This window comes from Sorex araneus, chromosome 5, assembly GCF_027595985.1.
Source record: "Sorex araneus isolate mSorAra2 chromosome 5, mSorAra2.pri, whole genome shotgun sequence".
Taxonomy (NCBI): Eukaryota; Metazoa; Chordata; class Mammalia; order Eulipotyphla; family Soricidae; genus Sorex; species Sorex araneus.
This window is the reverse complement of record NC_073306.1, coordinates 91,189,392-91,208,387: the sequence shown is the minus strand read 5'-3', so window position 1 is coordinate 91,208,387 and position 18,996 is coordinate 91,189,392. Positions and strand designations below refer to the sequence as shown.

The following is an 18,996-nucleotide window of genomic DNA, read 5'->3' as shown; positions in this document are numbered from 1 at the left end:
CTCCCTCTCCCCCTCTGCCTGTGTGGCAGATGATTTTCAATTGACTCTCTCATTGCTATAACGTTCAATTTTTGACCAAAAACTCACTATCATTATTTGGAATTTCCCCCCCAACAGTCAGACCTGTCAGAATGGCATCATTAAGGTCGTATGTTTTCTATTGTTGATAACAATGAGCATATGATGTTGCACGGTCATGAAATTGGCCACCCAGTTTTGGGATTCTGATATTAAATCCAGAGGTATTTCTGCCAGTGGCCGCTGCTTTCCAAGATTGGTTTGTGTGCCTCTGGGATCATGGCTGTTCAGGAGTGGGGGAGCTGTTCGTGGGAAGCCATTGGGGTCTCATTAGGGCAGGAAGCAAGGCCAGTTCTTCCCCCACCCCCATTGTGAGATTCCCCATGCGTCCCATCACTGCAAGCTCCTACCTCTCTGTCTAATTGGCACTAAACGGTGGTGGTTGCCATGCTGCCGAGAGAGGAAAAGGATGAGGACAAAAACCCTTTCCTTCCCAGGGCTGCACGGGACCTGAAGATAAAACGTTTTATTACAGGGACTGGAGCAAAGCACAGCAGGTAGAGCACTTGCCTTGCATGTGACTAACCCAGGTTCAATTCCCAGCACCCTGTATGGTCCCCCAAGCACCATCAAGAGTAATTCCTGAGTGCAGAGCCCGGAGTAACCACTGAGCATTGTTGAGTGTGGCCCCCAAAACAAAAGGTTTTACTAGAGGCATAAGCACAGAAACCAGAAGGTTGTGGAGTAAACAGGTAGGAAGCAACAAAGGCATGAAGTGTAACTGCTCTTCCCAGAAATTTGTTAATGAGGAAAAGGAGAAGTGAAAGAGGAGAAACAGAAACCAACGACCATTTTATTTTATGCATTCACTTTTAGGATGGATTACTTGGTAGTGGTTATAAACCTGGGCATTGACGTACAGTAAGATAAAAGAGGGATATAAGTATTTAAAAAAAAACCCTCCTCCATCTCCCCCCCCCCCAATTGAAAGTCCATCTTTCTTCTAAGACTTACTCCATCTTCATGAAATAAAAAACCGCTTACTATTCATAGTCATGATTTTGGACTTTCCTTGTTTCAGTTCGTTTGGGTGAGTCATCCCCCACATGCCACAAGAATAAACTCACTCAAATGACAGATTTTTTCCAGTTGAAATGTTGTAGATTTCCTTGTTGCTGTCTGCAGCTGCACAGCTGGTTTCAATAGCAGTTTCTGGAAATTCTCCGGAGCTGATCATCTAAACATAAAGCCATTAAGATTTTTATTTCCATTTGTTCTTTTTTTTTTTTAGGACAGCTTAGGGTCCCATAAGTTAATTTTTTGGTTGTTTTTGTTGTTGTTCTCAGGTCAGCCCCGGCAGTACTCAGGGTTTACTCCTGGCTCTGCACTCAGGAATCACCTCCTGGTGGTGCTCAGGGTACCATCATGGGATACAGGGGATTAAACTTGGGTTCGCCACATGCAAGGCAAACATCCTACCAGCTATACTATTGGTCCAGCCCCCAATATATTTTTTAAGTAAAACCTTTTCGCATCATCCTGAAAGTGAGTTCTCCTCACCTATGTCCACGTGGTAGAGTGACTTCAAGAAAGCTCCAGGGAATGTCGTACTGTGAGCATCACCATCTCAGCTGTGCCCAGATAGACACAGTAGGATAAATAACAACATCAGAAAAGTAGTTAGATTGTTCTGGGGGCCAGGTGTGGCCCAAAAAACAACCCCCCCAAAAAAAGATTCTTCCTAGTCCTCACACAAAAAAAAGAGAAAATGATATATTCCAAATTTTTTACTAGTAGGTCAAATTAATAAAGAATATTTCATAAACAACTGTAAATTATCTATTGATTTATATTAGTGACTTCTGTTAATAATATAAGAACACAGTTATTAAGTCACTAATATAGGTCTTATACATTTGTTATCTATTGAGATTATTATTGAGAACTATAACCTTCTCTTACTAATAAAGTGGATATAACCAGTAATAACTGAAGTCTTGGCACCTGCCACTTCCCAACCTGAAAGTCTGTAAATTAGTTTCAACTGATAGCAAGTCAGAATGAATCCGAGAGCCAGAAAGATAGGACAGCTGCTCTTTTGCCTTGCCTACAGCTAACCCCATGCACACATAATAGTCCCTGAGCCCTACCAGGAGTAAGCCCTGAGCACAGCCAGGTGTGGGGAACCTCCCCCCAAAAAATAAAAAAGACAAAAGGAAAAATGAATCAGAGCACTATCTTTGCTAAGGGAATCTATACAAGGCAGGCAATTATAAAATAATTGAGAAGCTGACTTTAAGACTCATTGCAGTTTCTCTAACTCAATTACACTCACCTCCAGGGTTTTAATCCATGGAAGGAATGGGGGGTCAGATGTGGCAAGCCAGTCGCCACTCGCAGTGATGCATAAAGCTGGGGTTTGCACTGGCTGTGATGGACCATTGGAAGCACCATAGCAGGACTGCCAGTCCAGGGCTCTCGCTGGGGTGTGGGTGCAGTCCTTCCACAAACAGCCCTGGTACTCTCTGGTGGCTGCCTGCATCTCTGCTGTAGAGCTCCCTTTGGGGTAGAGCGAGCTAGACTGTGTTGCAGTGCTTTTGGTTTTCATCGACTTCTTCCTCAGAATTTCTCCTTAGTATGGCATTTTCACTATTTTAAGAAGAACCATGACAACACCCTCACAGTAAAGCAGTAAAGCTTTAGTACAACTTTTAAGCTCTTTGTGCTATTTTGTTGCCTTACAACTGTGGCTTTGATTCTGTTAACCCTGCCACAAGAATGTAAATATTCTGGGGCTAGAGCAATAGTACAATGGGTAGGGCGTTTGCCTTGCACAGCAACCTGGGTTCGATTCCCAGCGTCCCATATGGCCCCCTGAGCACTGCCAATAACCCCTGATCATCGCCGAAAATAAAAATAAATAAATATTTTTCAGCCTTCTCTACAAATAGATCTGTCTCTGGAGGTCCTCTCCAGCTGGCGCTGAGGATTTCCTCCCTGCCATCTTAACCCCTGGGCCCTCACTGCAGACTGCTCTGACTGGTTGGTACTTACCGAGGGTCACGGGACCACACCTAGCAGTGCTCAGTGAGTCATGCAATGCAAGGCAGCAAACTTAGGACCATGTGTGTACAAAGCATAGCTCCATCCTTTTGAGCTATCTCCTGGGTCCTTTGGCTTTAGCTGCTTAGTGTCTTTACTAGAAAACTTACTTTGTTTCTGTTGAGTTCTTTTTGATCCACTTGTGAAAATACTGAAAGAGTACTAACACACAGCAAAGCGTCATTAAATTCCTCTTTGCCTTGCTTATTTTTTTTTTCTTTTTGGGTCACACCCAGCAATGCACAAGGGTTACTCCTGGCCCTGTGCTCAGGAATTAGTACCAGCAGTACTTGGGCGACCATATGGGATGATGGGAATTGAACCCGGGTCAGCTGTGTGCAAGGCAAATGCCCTACCCGCTGTGCTATTGCTCCAGCCCCCACCTTGCTTCTGAGTATCTGTCATTTGTATAGCAGCTGTGCTTTTGAGTGGCCCAGGACATTCTCACAGGAACAAGAGAATAGTTTTACTCAAGGGCTCATGAAATTCATCAAAGAAAAAACTTCCAGGTGTGATTAATAGACCTTATAGTCTAATAATTTACATAATGATGTATACACACGTACACATACTTAGATGTATAGACAAAAGTTTAATGTACCAAACTTTTTTTGTTTGGGGGCCATATCCAGCAATGCTCAGGGGTTACTCCTGGCTCTGCACTCAGGAATCACTCCTGGTGGTGCCTGCAATAACCATATGGAATGTTAGGGACCAAACCTGGGTTGGCTGCATGCAAGACAAGTGCTCTACCCACTTAAAGTGCCAAATGTGAGTTTTTATGCATTTGTAGATTCAGGCAACATATGTTTATCAGTTTATAACTATGAAACATTTCGTGAAAGAGGAAACTTATGTAGAGGGGTTTAATTCAGGTTTAATTTAATTAAACCTGAATGAAATTTTATTTAATCCCAGGTCTTCTGGATCTAATATTTGCTCCCCTCCTTTTTTATGCCATTTCGATGGAAGTTGGATGGCAGGAAAGGGGTAAAATGTGTTTGGGAGGGTTTCCCCACAATAGAGACTGGTGTGAAGTCATCAGAGGATAATGAGTCTGGGTAGAGACCAGTGAAATAAGGCAATGAAGAGTCAGCAAAGGAAAAATATATCATGAATCTGGGGTGGAGCAGTAGTACAGCAGGGAAGGTATTTGCCTTACACAATGCCAGTCCAGGTTCAGTCCCTGACATCCTATATGGTCCCCCAAGCCTGTCAGGAGTAATTCCTGAGTGCAGAGCTATGAGTAAGCCCTGAGCGACACTGGATATGATGCCAGAACCAAACATATATATGGGATCAAATATGGGAGGGTTAAAGGTTTATCATGGGCAGCTGAGTATGTGGATGATAAATTTGGCCTTCAGTCTACAGACCTAAAGGTACTGTACATTTATTGATTAAGTAAACTCATTGTTGGAATTCATGATGGAGGAAGCTTTTTATGACAGTTATTTCCACATGTTTGGGGACTTTTCAGAAACCATAAAAAATCCTATTGTTCAAAAGTAATATGTGAAAGAACATAAAGTAGACTGACTTGGTTTCTTGACTTTTCTTGATTCTTATGACCTTACTTGTTCATTTTTTGTATTCTTACAAAGTGTCCTGTTCAGAAACAGTGCCAGATGACCTTTTTTTGCATTGCTAGAAGTCTTCCTTTTGCCTTTGTCCAGGGCAGTTTGCTCTGCTCGTGGGATCCCTAGTTCATATCAGCTTCCAAAGCCTGTGAAGTTAAACCCACTGTCCTTTTGTCTCTTTGTCTCTAAGAAGTGTGAGGACATGTTTATTCCTGTGTACAAGGCCCAATTTTAATTTCCTATATTCTTGAAAGACTTCTCTTTTTTACACTATAGAAATTGGAAAGTTTATTTCTTTGGGCTTTTTTTTTAGTAAGCAGAGTGCGGGTGGATCATCTGTCCACTGCTTCAGCTTTGGTTCACCACCAGGGCCTGAGAGTGCAAAACTATTTGGCCCCTGCAGTGCCAGGGTCACTGGGCCAGGATGGTAGTGCCAGGACCTTCAGATGACACTGGCGGTGGTGGCAGTGTCTCACACACTGTCGGTGGTAGGGCAGGCTGGGAGGACACACCGAGTCACTGTGCTCACACATTTAGCTGTGATATCACAGCGGGTGAAGCATTTGCCTTGCACACAATTAACTTGGGTACCATCCCTGGAACCCCATATGGTCCCCTGATTACCACCATGAATGATCCCTGAGCACAAAGCCAGTAGTAAGCTCTGAGCACTGACAGTGTGCTCCTTCCAAAAAATTGATCTGTGACCAGAGGAGGCTGCTTAAAGAGTAAATATCTCTTGATGAACTGTTTTAAAAAGACCAGAAGGAATATATGTTGGTGAAGGCATGAAAAAAAGGAACCTGGTACACTGTTGTGGGATTATAAATTCTTCCACAGTCTGTGAGAAAATAGTAAGGACATTCATTGAAATAGTCAAAACAGACTTAATATGATCCAGTAATTCCTCTCATAGGTGTTTATCTGGAAAATACAAACTGTTAATTCCAAAAGATAAGGGGTCAGGGGATAGAATAGCAGGTAGGGTGGGTTCTTGGCATAGACCCGCACTACAGGGTCCCCTGAACATTGCTGGGTGCAGCATGGTGGTCCCCAAAGCTACTCCCTGTGGTACTTACAGAAAAATCTTTGAATTCTGACTGAGAATTGTGGTTCCCAGGGCCAGGGAGCAGGAGGGAGAGGAATCAGTAGATTGTGGTAGAGGGCTGTTGGCACTTTGGTGGTTGACATGTATGGTGTTTCAATAGGTATAAACCTGTATTCTTTTTTTTTTTTGCCTTTTGGGGTCACACTTGGTGATGCACAGGGGTCACTCCTGGTTCTACGCTCAGGAATTATCTCTGGCGGTGCTCAGGGAACCATATGGGATGCTGGGAATCAAACCTGGGTCAGCCATGTGCAAGGCAAACGCCCTACCCGCTATGCTATTGCTCCAGCCCCTAAACCTGTATTCTTAAAGCACTCATGGCAGTGTAAACCATTCCCTCAGATCACATTCAATGATCATACTGTTTAAAAGGCATAATTTAGCATACCTTTAGACATCTGAAATTAGAGCGCAAATGCCAAATTACCAAATGCCAATCTTTCTTACATGAGATGACAAAGATTTTTTAAATATACAACACATTGTTAATAAGCAAATATTTAGCAGACATTATTCAACAACCTGCCCAAGCTGTGTTTTATATCAATGAAATTCTACTTCTAGAGCAGTTCTGGGCAATGATGACGAACCTGCCTTCTTTAAATATACTAGGAGCCACCCTCCAGCCTGGGACCTGTAGATACTGTCTGGATCCCCTGCCCTTCACATTCTTAGGGACAGTACTTTCCAGTACCCTCCTTGAAATCCTCTCAGATCTTAGGCTTTTCCTCTTTACGGGTTCTTTCCTCTCAGCACTCTAGCAAGCCCTTACGTCTCTTGCATGTTAAGAGGAATCCTCCTCCTATTCCACATTCCCATCTGGCTGCCATCCATATTTTCTCCATTTCTAAAATATTTGGAAGCTTCTGACTATGTTTCCTGTCTCCACTTCCATAGTGATCAGCTTCCACTCCCACCTTTTTCTGAAACTACACTTAACAATGTTATCAGTGACCTCATTGTTGCTTCCTTTTTTCATCTTTATCTTATGTGCCCTCTCTACCATTGTTTGACATTGTTGAGCAATTTCTTCCTAAAAACAGGTTCCCTTGGTTTTGGTGATTACATGAGCTCTGCTTCTCTCTTTGCCGACTCTCTAGACGCCTGTGCCTGCTCCCCCTCCTATAATTGACAACATTCCCTAGAGTTCCATACTTTCCACCCCTCTTCTCCTCCTGTTCCACACACTTTCCCTGAATGTCTTCCTCCATCTCTAAGGAGCCAGTCACCACTTTCACATGCTACATTTGCTTTCAGTCCTGTCCTCTCATTATACTTCTAGATTTCTGTATTTTTTGCCCCTTTGGCAGTTTCCAGAGGAGGGCCTCTGTGACTCCTGTACCTCGCAGTGTTCAAAACTAGACCATTGGGGCTAGAGTAGGCAGTGGTCTACTCCCTGTAGGCTACTCCCTGTGGAGTAGCATGGGGGTAGGGCATTTGCCTTGCACACGGCCAAGCTGGGTTCAATTCCTAGGATCTCATATGGTCCCCTGTGCACTGCCAGGAATTAGAAGTAATTCCTGAGTGCATGAGCCAGGAGTAACCCCTGTGCATTACCGGGTGTGACCCCAAAAAAAGCAAAAAAAAACCCAAAAAAGCCCCCAAAACCTAGACCATTGTTTTTTTCACTGACCACATATGGCCCCCCTGAACACCTCCAGTATGTGGCCAACCCCTGGCCAGGGATCAAACCAGGGCCAACCACACACTAGTCAAGTGCCCTACCCACTGGACTGTCACTCTGGCCCTGTAGATTTTCTTGACCTCTTTTGAAACATAATGCCATGGCAATATCTTTTTAGTCTTGTGCTTATGTATTTCACAATCAGCCGCATTATCAATTTATCTTAGAAATACTTGGCTTTCTACACTACCAGCACAAATCATATTCTCTTGCTTTGTTTAGTGTAAGTGATTAGGCAACGTATAAAACTCATAGGAAATTAATGACTCATGTAACGGAAAGCATTTACTCATGTGACTTTTGTCTCAGTTGCCAAGTAGACTGTTTGTTTCTATGGCAACCAGTGAGCCTAACATACTGTCACGAACTAACTTCGCTGCCTTTGTTTGTATGATTTGGGCAAGCTTCTTAGAGCTGTGTGCATGTGGATGTGTGTAGATGTTTTTACAAACATTTTGAAGATCATCAAAAAGATTAAATATCGTAATCAAAAAAATGCTCTGAATGCCTTAGATGTGCACATTTTAATAGAAAATATGATGTTGTATTCTAGGGCTATTATTTTTATGTTGTGCAATAAAAATATAGTTCAGTTAGCATATTTTTCCACCTGACTTTTTGTTGTTGTTGTTTTGCATTTTGGGTCACACCTGGCAATGCACAGGGTTACTCCTGGCTTTGCACTCAGTAATTACTCCTGGAAATCATATGGGATGCTGGGAATTGAACCCAGGTTGTCCATGTGCAAAGCAAACATCCTACCTGCTGTACTATCGCTCTAGCCCCCCACCTGACTTTATTAAGAAAGTTCACAGTGGTCAATTTTTAATCTGGACCACTTCCAGTAGTGCCTGGAGGTAGGTACCCTGGGCCACCCCAAAGACACTAAGTCTGGTGATGAGAGCGTGCTGGTTCAGTACTTGGGCCTGGCAGTTCTTGTCCTTCAGGGCTATCCCAGTAGTAGGATTGAACTTGGGGCCTTACGCCTACTAGGTATGTGCTTGCTACCACTTAAGCTCTCTCTCTCTCTCTCCAGTCCAGTCAGTTTACTTATTTTAAGCTTACTAACCATCTTTGTCTGATTTTGTTTGGGACTGTAACAATGATCAGGTCTCCTCATTGAACTCAGGGATGACTCTTCTGGTGCCAGTGATCAAATCTGGGTCTGGCAATGGCCCCTACCCATTGTACTGTTTCTCTGACTTTAACCTAACAGAACGTAAACAGTTGTTCATAATACTGGTTCATTTGAAATATCAATCATAGAATCTTAGATCTTAGAATCTTAAAACTTAGATTATAGAATCTTCCAAAAGCAAGGTGAGAAATAAATAAAATTATGATCTTTTTCTGGGAGAGAGGCTGAGAGGCTGAGAAAGTCAACCCAGCCTGTCCTCACCTTGCCCTGGTGGCATTGTCCTGGGTACAGAATGGGAGACAACAGAGGCCAATCGGGTCGGGGGACAGCCGGGTCTCCCCGACAGCTAAATTGGATAAAGGTTCCTTCTAGAAGAAGTATTGACTAAACAAGTTAGTGGAAGTTGAAAGAGAAAGTAGATGATTGAAAGAAAACAAAGTAGCATGAACAGAGGCACAGCAAAGAGGAAAAGTGGGAAGCATTTGGGGAGCTGCAAACAGTGTGAGACAGCAGCAGGTAAGAGAGATGAGACTGAAGAGGCAAGGGCATGATGCTGGGAATGCGACCTACTCCTGCAAGATGCCAGGAAGCAGTCAAGGGTTCAAGCAGAGGAATAACATCACACTTGTGTTTTAGAAGCAGCTCTGATAGTAAGGAAGAAGGTAGATTTGAAGGAGGGCCTAAGGCAGCTGACATGTTTCAAGCAAGAACAATTAAGGGACTGAATTAAGATACTGTGCTGAACACAGAGAGGGATTGATTTAAGAATAGTCTTGAGGTAACATAAGCCAGAATTGGTAGCTGAGACTACTCATCTGATACCCATGCCTCACATTCATTCAGCAAATGCCCTTGCCGTTGTTTAGTTGGTTGGTTTTGGGTCACACCCGGCAATGCTCAGTGGTTACTCCTGGCTCTGCACTCAGGAATTACTCCAGCCAGTGCTCAGGGACTATATGGAATGTTCCAGCTCACCCTTGCTTTTTTATATCTCTACTCAAAATCTCTAGCAAATTTCAAGTATATGATATGGTATCATTAACTGCAGTTACCATGCTGTCCATTAGATCTCCAGAACCTAGTCATCTTCCATAATATAACATTGTACCCATTGACCAACATCATACCAGCTTTCCCCATTTCCCAGCTTGTGGCAGAGCAGGGCCCCTGCTCTGTGCTGCCCTGAGACTGATTGCTGTACAGGCCAGCTGGCAGGGAGCCAAGCCGTCTCTTCCTGTCTGGCCTGCTTCACTTAGCATGATGCCTTTCAGGGACTTCTCTATTGCCACATTTCCTCTTATCATATGACTGAATGACATTCCATTGTACATATCCCCCATGTTCTTCATCCATTCATCTGCTAACTTGGTTTTATATCTTAGACATTATAAATTAAGCTACAGTGAACACGGGCATGCAGGTATCTCTTCAAATTACTGGCTTCATCTTTTGGTATATATATTTAAGAGTGTGCTTGTTGATTCATATGGTGATTCTATTTTGTTCATTTTGTAAGAAACCTCCTACTGTTTTTCTGTGATGGCCATACCAATTTATATCCCTGCCAGTGGTATGCAGTGTTGCCTTTTCTCCACATTTTCACCAATATTTGATATATTGTATAGTAAGTCAGTCTAACAGGTCTGAGATGCTTTGATTTATATTTCCCCAGTGACTAGTGATGTTGAACTCTTTCACATGTACTTCACTTAAAAAAAGGTCCTTGCCCACTTCCTAATTGAGTTGTTTAATGTTTGGGTATTTTTATGTTTTCTTATAATTCTGTTGCTTATTTTTTATATCTGTCTTAAGTATATTTTAGTTGATTTGCATATATGGGTGAGGTAAAGGTCCAATTTCTTCTCTACATGGAGACACCAGCTTCACAGCTCAACTATCCTTTGTCATTTGTGTGTTCTTGCACCCTTGTCAAAGATCTGTAAATGGGTTTATTTCTATTCCACTGATCTGTATTTGCTTTTATGCCAATATCATAGTTTCAATTTCTATGAGCCCTACCAGGTTAGAAATCCTGTTATTCTTATATTCATATTTTCAATACCTGGTACATAACCAACACACCTAAAGCAATGTGTATTGTGTATTGAATGAATGAATAGTAAAATCTCAATTCATATTGATAAGTCAGTTCACTTTTTTCCAGTTTCCTATAGATAGTAAAAACCAAAGAATTTCATACCACAGTGGTAAGAATTTGTGGGGCCAGAATGATAGTACAGTGGGTCAGGTGTTTGCCTTGCACATGGCCACCTGGGTTTGATCCTCAGCATCCCATAGGGTCCCCCAAGCACCACAGGAGTAATTCTGAGTACAGATCCAGGAAAAACCCTTGAGCATTTCCAGGTGTAACACAAAAAAATAAAATTTTGCCTCCTGGTTACATATTAGTTTTTATATATCACATTTGCGTTATAGTCTTGAGTTAAAGAGTATGTTTTCTTTTTTAACATGTCATCAGTAATAGTTAATTAACCAAGTCTTTTAATTTTTTCCTATAGGGAGGTGGTGCAGGCAAACTGTGTTCACTGGAGGAAGAAGTTCTCATTTATGTGCAAAATGAGTGCAAGTGCCACCACAGGCATCCTGGACCCCTGTATCTACAGAGTATCTGTGAGAAAGGTATAAAAATAGCTGGTGACATCTCTACCTTCTGAAACCAAAATTAGTCCCGTCGTCACTTTGTTTAGCTCTACATTATCATTAGAGCTGTTAACCTATAATTCTACTTCTCACATGCACAGCAGTAATTTAACTTGCTGTGATAACTGTATTGAGGAATCTGAAGTTATAAATTAAAGCATTATTCAAGAACCTTCATGTTACTGTCACTAATCAGTGTTACCCTGACTTGTATTTGTTTGGGGACTGCAGAGGTCACTATGCCCTCATCATATCATTCCTTTTCTTTGTTAGGCATTGTTTTAGGGATTTTGCACATATTATTATATACAATAAACTGTAAATTTTACAACCATTTTCTTCCAAAACTTTTAGGATGAAGTATACAGACATGAAGTATAAATATGGGCAACAAGTTTAATGATAAAAATGATGTATGTTATATTTGGAAAAATAGTTATGTTTTCATTTTCAAGAAAATCAAAGTTATGAGAGGATTTTCCTTTCCTGTATTCACCTTCATCTAGCTATAGATGGCAGAGTAGGGAATCAAACCTTTCTGATTCAGGTACGTTTTCTTTTTTTTGGTTTGTTGGTTTTTGAACCACACTCTCAGTGCTCAGGGGCTTATTCCTGTCTCTGCACTCGGGGTTCACTACCAGTGGGCTCGAATCCCATATGGGATGTGGAGAATTGAACCCAGGTTTGGTGCATGCGAGGCAAGTGCCCTATCTGCTATTGTCTCTCCAGCCCTGTATTTTAATATATTTTCAAGTGTTACAGTGAAGCATATTACTAAAATTTTTTTTAAAAGAGGTAGTTATTCACCTTAATAAATATATGTATATGATCCTACGTTTTTTCCAAATAGAGGAATCCATTAGTTATCACTATTGTGAATTTAACTACTGGCTTGACAATGCAAACTTTATTCCTCAACTACAATAAAACAAACAAAAACCAGGGGCTTGAGAATTGTAGCAGATGAAAAGATTCTACTTTTTGGTTTCATGTTCTAGATTTTAGTAAACTGTTAGTGCTATGAAATGTATGTTTGTGTTTTACATTCCCTTATGTTGTTTAACTATCCTGGTAAAATCTGATATATATTTTTGTATTTGGTTTGTGTGGATTTTGGGGGAAGGGGAAGGGAGACGGAGAAGTGGTGGGCATAATCAGTGGTACTCAGGACTTACTTTTTGGCTCTGCACTCACAGATCTCTTGTAGCGGGGCCTTGAGGGGATCATATGTGGTTTCAGGGATTGAACCTGGGTCTGCATGAAAGGCAGGTGCTAGAGATAGCAAGTGCTATCTCTTTGGGCACTTTGCTTTTTCTAGGAATTTTTGTCTTACAGAAGTTTAGACCTGTAAAATAGCATTACTTGGAGGGGGGGGGAATCAAATAAAAGCTTCTGTAAAGGAAGTATACTGCAGTCAGAGTACATATGGCATTGTGAGTATGTAATGTGTTGTTTACTTTGAAAAATTAAGCAATTCTGATTTTTTTAAAATACCAATTTCCTTTTCCCAAGACAATTCTAGTAACTGCTTGCTTGTGGGATTGTAAGTGTTAGCTGAGATATAAATGAAGCTTCCTACCTTCTTTTCTTTCTAAATTGCCACTATAGCTCTTACATTGAAACCTTTCATAAGTGGAGTTCTAATCACAATCTTTGGAAGATGATGTGTTAGCCTTTGAATTTGAAGATAAGGAAAATTTATGCCCAGTCTAAAACATAACTAATAATTTAAAGGAATCCAGAGTCTGTTTTATAAAATACTCAAGTTGTTGTGCTACTGCCGTACATAGCAGGCCCCAAGAGCTGTGCTTCTAAGATGAATGGCCTGGCTTGAAACAGAGCACCCCTCTGTCTGAGACAGAAAATCTAGACCAAATATTTAAAAAGCACTTCTTGAAAGCATCAGAAGCTGCCAACGCAGTAAGGCCTTGGGAGACCTCAAACTCTAGACAAAGGCAGTGTAAAGAGACTAGCTGTCTTTGGGCACTGCCAGTACCTGCACAGTATTGGCTAGTGTGCAAGCAGCCATGCATAAGAGGCTAACTTGAAAGCAGTTGACTTAGAGACTAAGAAACTGATTTGATGTTCAACCAATTTTATAAGAGTAAGGAGACAAAAATAGGAATCTGGGGGCCCATCGGCAGATGGGTTTTTGCAAATGCACCAAGTGTTGGGACTGCTTAAGCGTTTCATCTTAGAAGGAGGATAAGATAGAAGATAGATATAAACTGGCCTTTATACAGACAAAAATTCAACTTACAATCAGCTCAGTCCTTATTTGGAGGTAGGTTGTCTGCCTTACTAACTTGCCTGATGCAAATGTATATCTTCTCTGACAAAAATAACAGCCTGAGCCTCAAGTTATTTCTTCAAGTTATCATGCACAAAATGACCAAATATGATAGACATGCTATGACTAGAATCAAATAGCAAGTAGGAGATAACAATGGAACCATGGACAATTAGGAGAAGATCCAAGATAAACTCAGAATCACAACCAATCACAATCACAATATCCCGTTAATCACCGATTTCTCGGGCAGGCTCAGTAACATCTCATTTCGTCCTTTCCCTGAGATCTTAGAAGTCTATTTGGACTTGACCCTCCTAACGATGTTGCACTGGGGGCTCTTCAGGGTCAAGGGAATGAGATCCAGCTTGTTACTGGATTTTGCATATGAATACACCATGGGGAGCTTGCAAAGCTGGAAACTCTCAGAAGATTGCCAGTTTCTCCCAGAGGGAGAAGAAGGCTAAAGATATCGCTTCTGAGAGCTTGCTTTTAAGTCTCTCTGGATGTTGGCCATTTATGGGATTACACACACCTGGGTTCCTCTGCCGGTACCTTCATGCATGAGGCCTGTCCGAACGTGTAGAGAGGAGCCTCCAGCATGGCTGCAGCTAGGTTCCAGTGGTCTTCAGCCGCTGGGAGCTCTGCTTGGGGTGGGGAGGGAAGCTGGAGCCCATCTCCTCCTAGGGGCCCCGGGGAAGACAGCCAGGTGTGGGGCAAGAGACCCTCTGCAAACTTTCAGAATAATTGAAATAAGTGAACATGTGAGGAATCTCATTAGAGAACTGGAATCTATTTTTTTCCTAAAGGAAGAAATTGAGTTCCAGAACTTTAAATTACAATAGCTGAAGTTTAAAAATAGATAAGAATAGGTCTCAGTTGATGGATTTAGTAATAGGTTTACCACAACTGAAGAGAACTTGGCTAAACGGGACAATATGATAAAATAAAAGGAGTCAGGGAGATGGTACAGAGATTAAGGCACGTGCCTTGCATACAGCTTGACTCCCATTTAATCCCCGGCACCCTGTGGTCCCTAGAGCATCACTGGGTAGCCCTGGAGGGCCTTGAGCACCATTGGGGTGGCACAGGTGATCCTCAGCACTGCAGGGCCCGAGCAGCACTGCATCCTGGAGCTCTTTCTTCGGTTGGCCAAGAATCGCCCTAGAGCACCCAAAATACCAAGACTGAATCACAGAAAAGATCATGGGAAGCAGGGAATAGTTTTAAAAGCTAGCATGGATGTAATTGAAACCTCGAAGAAGAAGAGAGAGAATGTGGCTGGGAATCTTCTAAAACAGATGAAAAAAGATTTTTTTTTTTTTTGCTTTTTGGGTCACACCCGGCGATGCACAGGGGTTACTCCTGGCTCTGCACTCAGGAACTACCCCTGGCGGTGCTCAGGGGACCATATGGGATGCTGGGAATCAACCCGGGTCGTCCGAGTGCAAAGCAAATGCCCTACCTGCTGTACTATCGCTCCAGCCCCTAAAAACAGATTTTCAAATATATGAGTTCCTTTTAGGGGAAGCAGCAAGGTTTAGCACATTTAAATGACAGTGCTCTGTGGAATGTGGAAAGTTTTGGTGATGTGGTTGGAGACACTGAACCAGTTAGGACCCGTTAGGTCATAGTTTGGTGTTTAGGTTTCATTCAAATGATAATTGAAATCTTTCATCTACCTAAGGATTGTACTGGGGTGGGGCTGTTTGCAGGAGGCCACTTCCGGTATACCCTCATGGTGCTGATCTCACGGTGATATGACCCGCAGTGTTAGGGCCACCATAAACCAAGTCTGTCCAATGCTGGTGAGAGATTCCGATAAAGATAGAGCCTTTAATTTCACTTAAACTGGAGCTGAAATTTGGTCATATGTAGCATATAAAAAGATAGAGAAAGGGAATAAACAATAGCCCATGATAACAGACCCTGAAAGTCTGTATGGGACTGAGTTTGCTACATGGAAGGAGGGTGAGGGACTGAGAGAAAGTGGTGGAGCAACACTGGCATCCTGATGGTGGATGTGGTGTAGTGATAACCATATTCCTGAAATTTCAGTATTAGTACTATTCTTAATCATGGTCCCTATATTAAAAAGAAATTGAAATGGAGATCTTTGGTAATCATAAGAGCCATTGCAGAGTGAGTGAGAACAGAAGCCCAATACGAGTAGTTTGACCAGAGCGGGGGATATGGCAAGTTTAGCTCCGTGCTCTGAGGACTGCAAGTGTTAGGGGAGGAAGAAATCATTAGCTAGAAGAGAAATGATCAGCTGGAGAAGAGTTCCATTTGTTTGTTCAATGAAGATGTTGAACAACAATCAAATTAACAATGACATAACAAAGAAGGAAAATTGTGAGCTCACCAGGGGCTCCCAGAGGCAGCAGAGTTTAAAGAGTAATAGGGTTTTCCACAGATTGTTCCTTAATTCACTGATGTTCACTACTTTAAAGATGGGAAAGGCAGATTGTGCTTTATGTATCTGGTTTTTGCACTGTTCAGCAAACACATTTTAAAAAGTGGGTGGAAAGAGAGGGATTTGGCACCATTTATAATAGCAAACACATAGAGTATATTGTCTGCTGGGCATTTTCTGACTATTGCTCACATAATTCTCCCATCTGTGAGATATCCAGAATTCAAGGAAATTATTAAATTAATGTACAGTTATGCATTTTAGCTAAAATGTTAAATTTTAATTTTTTATTATATTTTCCACTTCTGCCAGTCTTCATCACATGAAATTAAAAGGGTTTCTATTATACTGACATGGGATAATTCCTACTATAAGTGGGGGAAAGATAAGACTTAAAACATTTTGTGTAGTATGGCATTGAGTAAAAGGGTGAAATTTATATCTGTGTCAATATATATGGTCTCCTTAACAATGCCATAAAAATTTATAATAGTGATGTTCTTAGGGTCAGAGTTTAAAGTACTGAAATATTAATATAGTGTAACAGTGTGCTTCACTTGGGAAATGAAATAACCTTTCTTTTTTTGACAGATTTTTTTCTTAGAAAATAAATATTAGCCAGTCTTCTCACACATTACTTTTAATTTTATTTTAAATAAAAGTTCTGTGGGACATTAAAGTAGTTAGATTCACAGTCATCAGAATTTTACTGGCTATGATATTTGCCAGCATGTGAATATTTACTTCAGAATTATCTGACATATTTTCATTTTCAATCCTCAGTCATATAGTGTTTTCTGTCTTTGGCAGGAATTAAAAGGTGGAAAAGCTTATGCCAAGGTAAGTAGATATTCTTTAACTGGTTTTGAAATTTTTAACATCACTCCTTACACTGGATAAGCTTAAAATTAGTTTGCTTTTTCTCACTGCTGTTTCAGTTTGGCTGTTGTTAAAGCCACTTGAAAATTGAATAGTTGATTCAATAAAATTTTTTTAAAAAAGAAAATTGAGTAGTTGGATTCAGCAACAAAAAATCTATCAATGGCTTTTCTAAATACTGATTATGAGATGTTATTTTAAAATTTTACCTTCCCTGCTATATAGCTATTAATACAATCACAGGAGTTTCATCTTTTGTTCATGTATTATGAACCACATTAGTTGATTTGTAAATATTGAACCATTCCTGTGCGTCCTGGAATAGATTCCATGTGGTTTTGATCCTTTTAATGTTAAATTTGGTTCACTTAGGGCAGACAGCTAATACAATGGATAAAAGTGCTTGCCCTGACATGCCTGATTTGGGTTTGATTCCCAGCACCATATCCAGTCCCCGACACCAGACAGAAGAGATCCCTAGGTGCAGAGTCAATAGTAAGACCTGAGCTGAATACATGCAGTGTGACCCTAAAAGCAGCTTCACCACCCACCGACAAATAAAACTGAATTCACATAGACTTTTTGGAGGGTCTTTGCATCAGTATTCACCAGGGATATCAATTTGTAGTTTTTCTTCTTTTGGGGAGGTGGGGAGACGGGGGATAATGTCTCTACTTTTATTATCAGTATAATGTTGACCTCATAAAAAATTCTTGGAAGAATTTCCTTTTTTTCCTTTTGGAAGGTCTTGAGAAGAAAATGTTAATGGGTTATCTTGGGAGTTTTAGTAAAACTCACTAGTAAAATCAAATGGACCAGGGCTTTTGCTTATAGTGAGTTTCTTCCTTGTATTGGCCTGTTCAGGATTTTTGTTTCCCTTGGTGCCATCTGAGAAAGTGTAAACTTCTAAATGTGCCTGCTGCATCTGTTTGTGGCATGAAGTTGTTCACGGTCATTTCTCATTCATTTTTGTACTTCTGTATATCTGTAAATTCTCCCCTTCCATTTTCGATCCTATTTATTAACATTCTCACTCTCACTCTTCCCCTTTCTCTCTCCTCCACTCCCTTCTCCCTCTCTCTCCCCCATTCCTTTCTCCCCCCTTTCGCCTCTCCTCTCTCTCTCCCTCCTTCCCTCTTAACCTCCCTCCCTCCCTATCTAAGGGTATGTCATTCTGGCTTACCCATTCTGTGAACCAGCTCTTGGTTCATTGATCTTTTGTGTTGTCATCTAGGAGATTTTTTGAGTGAGAAAACTTTCTAGATGCCCCCTTTCTAGATGGCCCTCTGAGGGTTTCCTGTATCTTTTTTTGAATTCCTGAACCAGCTATGAGCAATAGGAATGGAGCCCATGGTTAGACTAAGTACAGTTTAACAATGAATTAAAGGTTGGGTTTCCTTTCTTGAATGGAAGAGTGGACCCTTGAATCAAGGTTTAAGGTTCTACCAGCAGGGAATAGCAGGACATAGAATAGTAGGTGTTCATGCAGCAGGGCCTGCTCTGATGGGCAGAGCACCGCCCCCCCCCCACCTCTACCACATCCCTGCCCCATTTCCTCCTTCTAAAAGGCTTTTGAGCCCCTCCCTTCTCTCCAGTCCCAAGACCAATCCTTAGGTTTTGCCTTCATTATTTCCTGTTTGAGATATATCTCCTGCTTGTACATCCATCTTATGGCCAGAGTGATGGTTCTAAAATTCAGATTTGACTATATAGTTGCCCCAGCTTTAGTGCTGTTGCCTATAAAGTAAAAGTAAGTGTTTAATATACCATATCTAGGTTTGCAAGTTCTTCTCTATTTCATTTCCTCCAGCAGTTAAGGTGTTCTCCCCCCTAACCCCCATCCCTCCCTCCATTCTGCTCAGTCCTTTTGCTTTCTTACACTGCCTGAAGGGCTGTGCTATTTTAGCTTCTCTCCCTTGTGACTTGATGTTTTCCTTGCCATGCAAATGCAAAATTCTTTTTGTCCTGCCAACTCCTGTATCATTAAAGACAGCTTAGTTATCCCTCCCCACTGAAACCTTTCCCTCTTTCTTGCTCTACTTACTCTACCATACTTTTCCTAAGAAATTTGTTTTCTAGGTTTTCATTGTAAACTAGGCATTTCTTGAGAATAGAAGATA

General features: G+C 41.4%; 1 protein-coding gene across 2 annotated transcripts in view; it reads left to right on the top strand.

Annotated features, from left to right (window-relative positions):
- The window catches only part of EEIG2 (EEIG family member 2), a 60,709-nt gene that overhangs the window by 9,998 nt on the left and 31,715 nt on the right, over window positions 1-18,996 (top strand). The window contains exons 2-3 of one of the 2 annotated variants that reach the window (XM_004620040.2): window positions 11,150-11,270; window positions 16,808-16,837. In XM_004620040.2, coding sequence (XP_004620097.1) covers window positions 11,150-11,270; window positions 16,808-16,837 — 151 coding nt within the window. The remainder of the gene's footprint in view (window positions 1-11,149; window positions 11,271-16,807; window positions 16,838-18,996) is intronic. The other variant, XM_055139336.1, reaches the window with a different exon arrangement.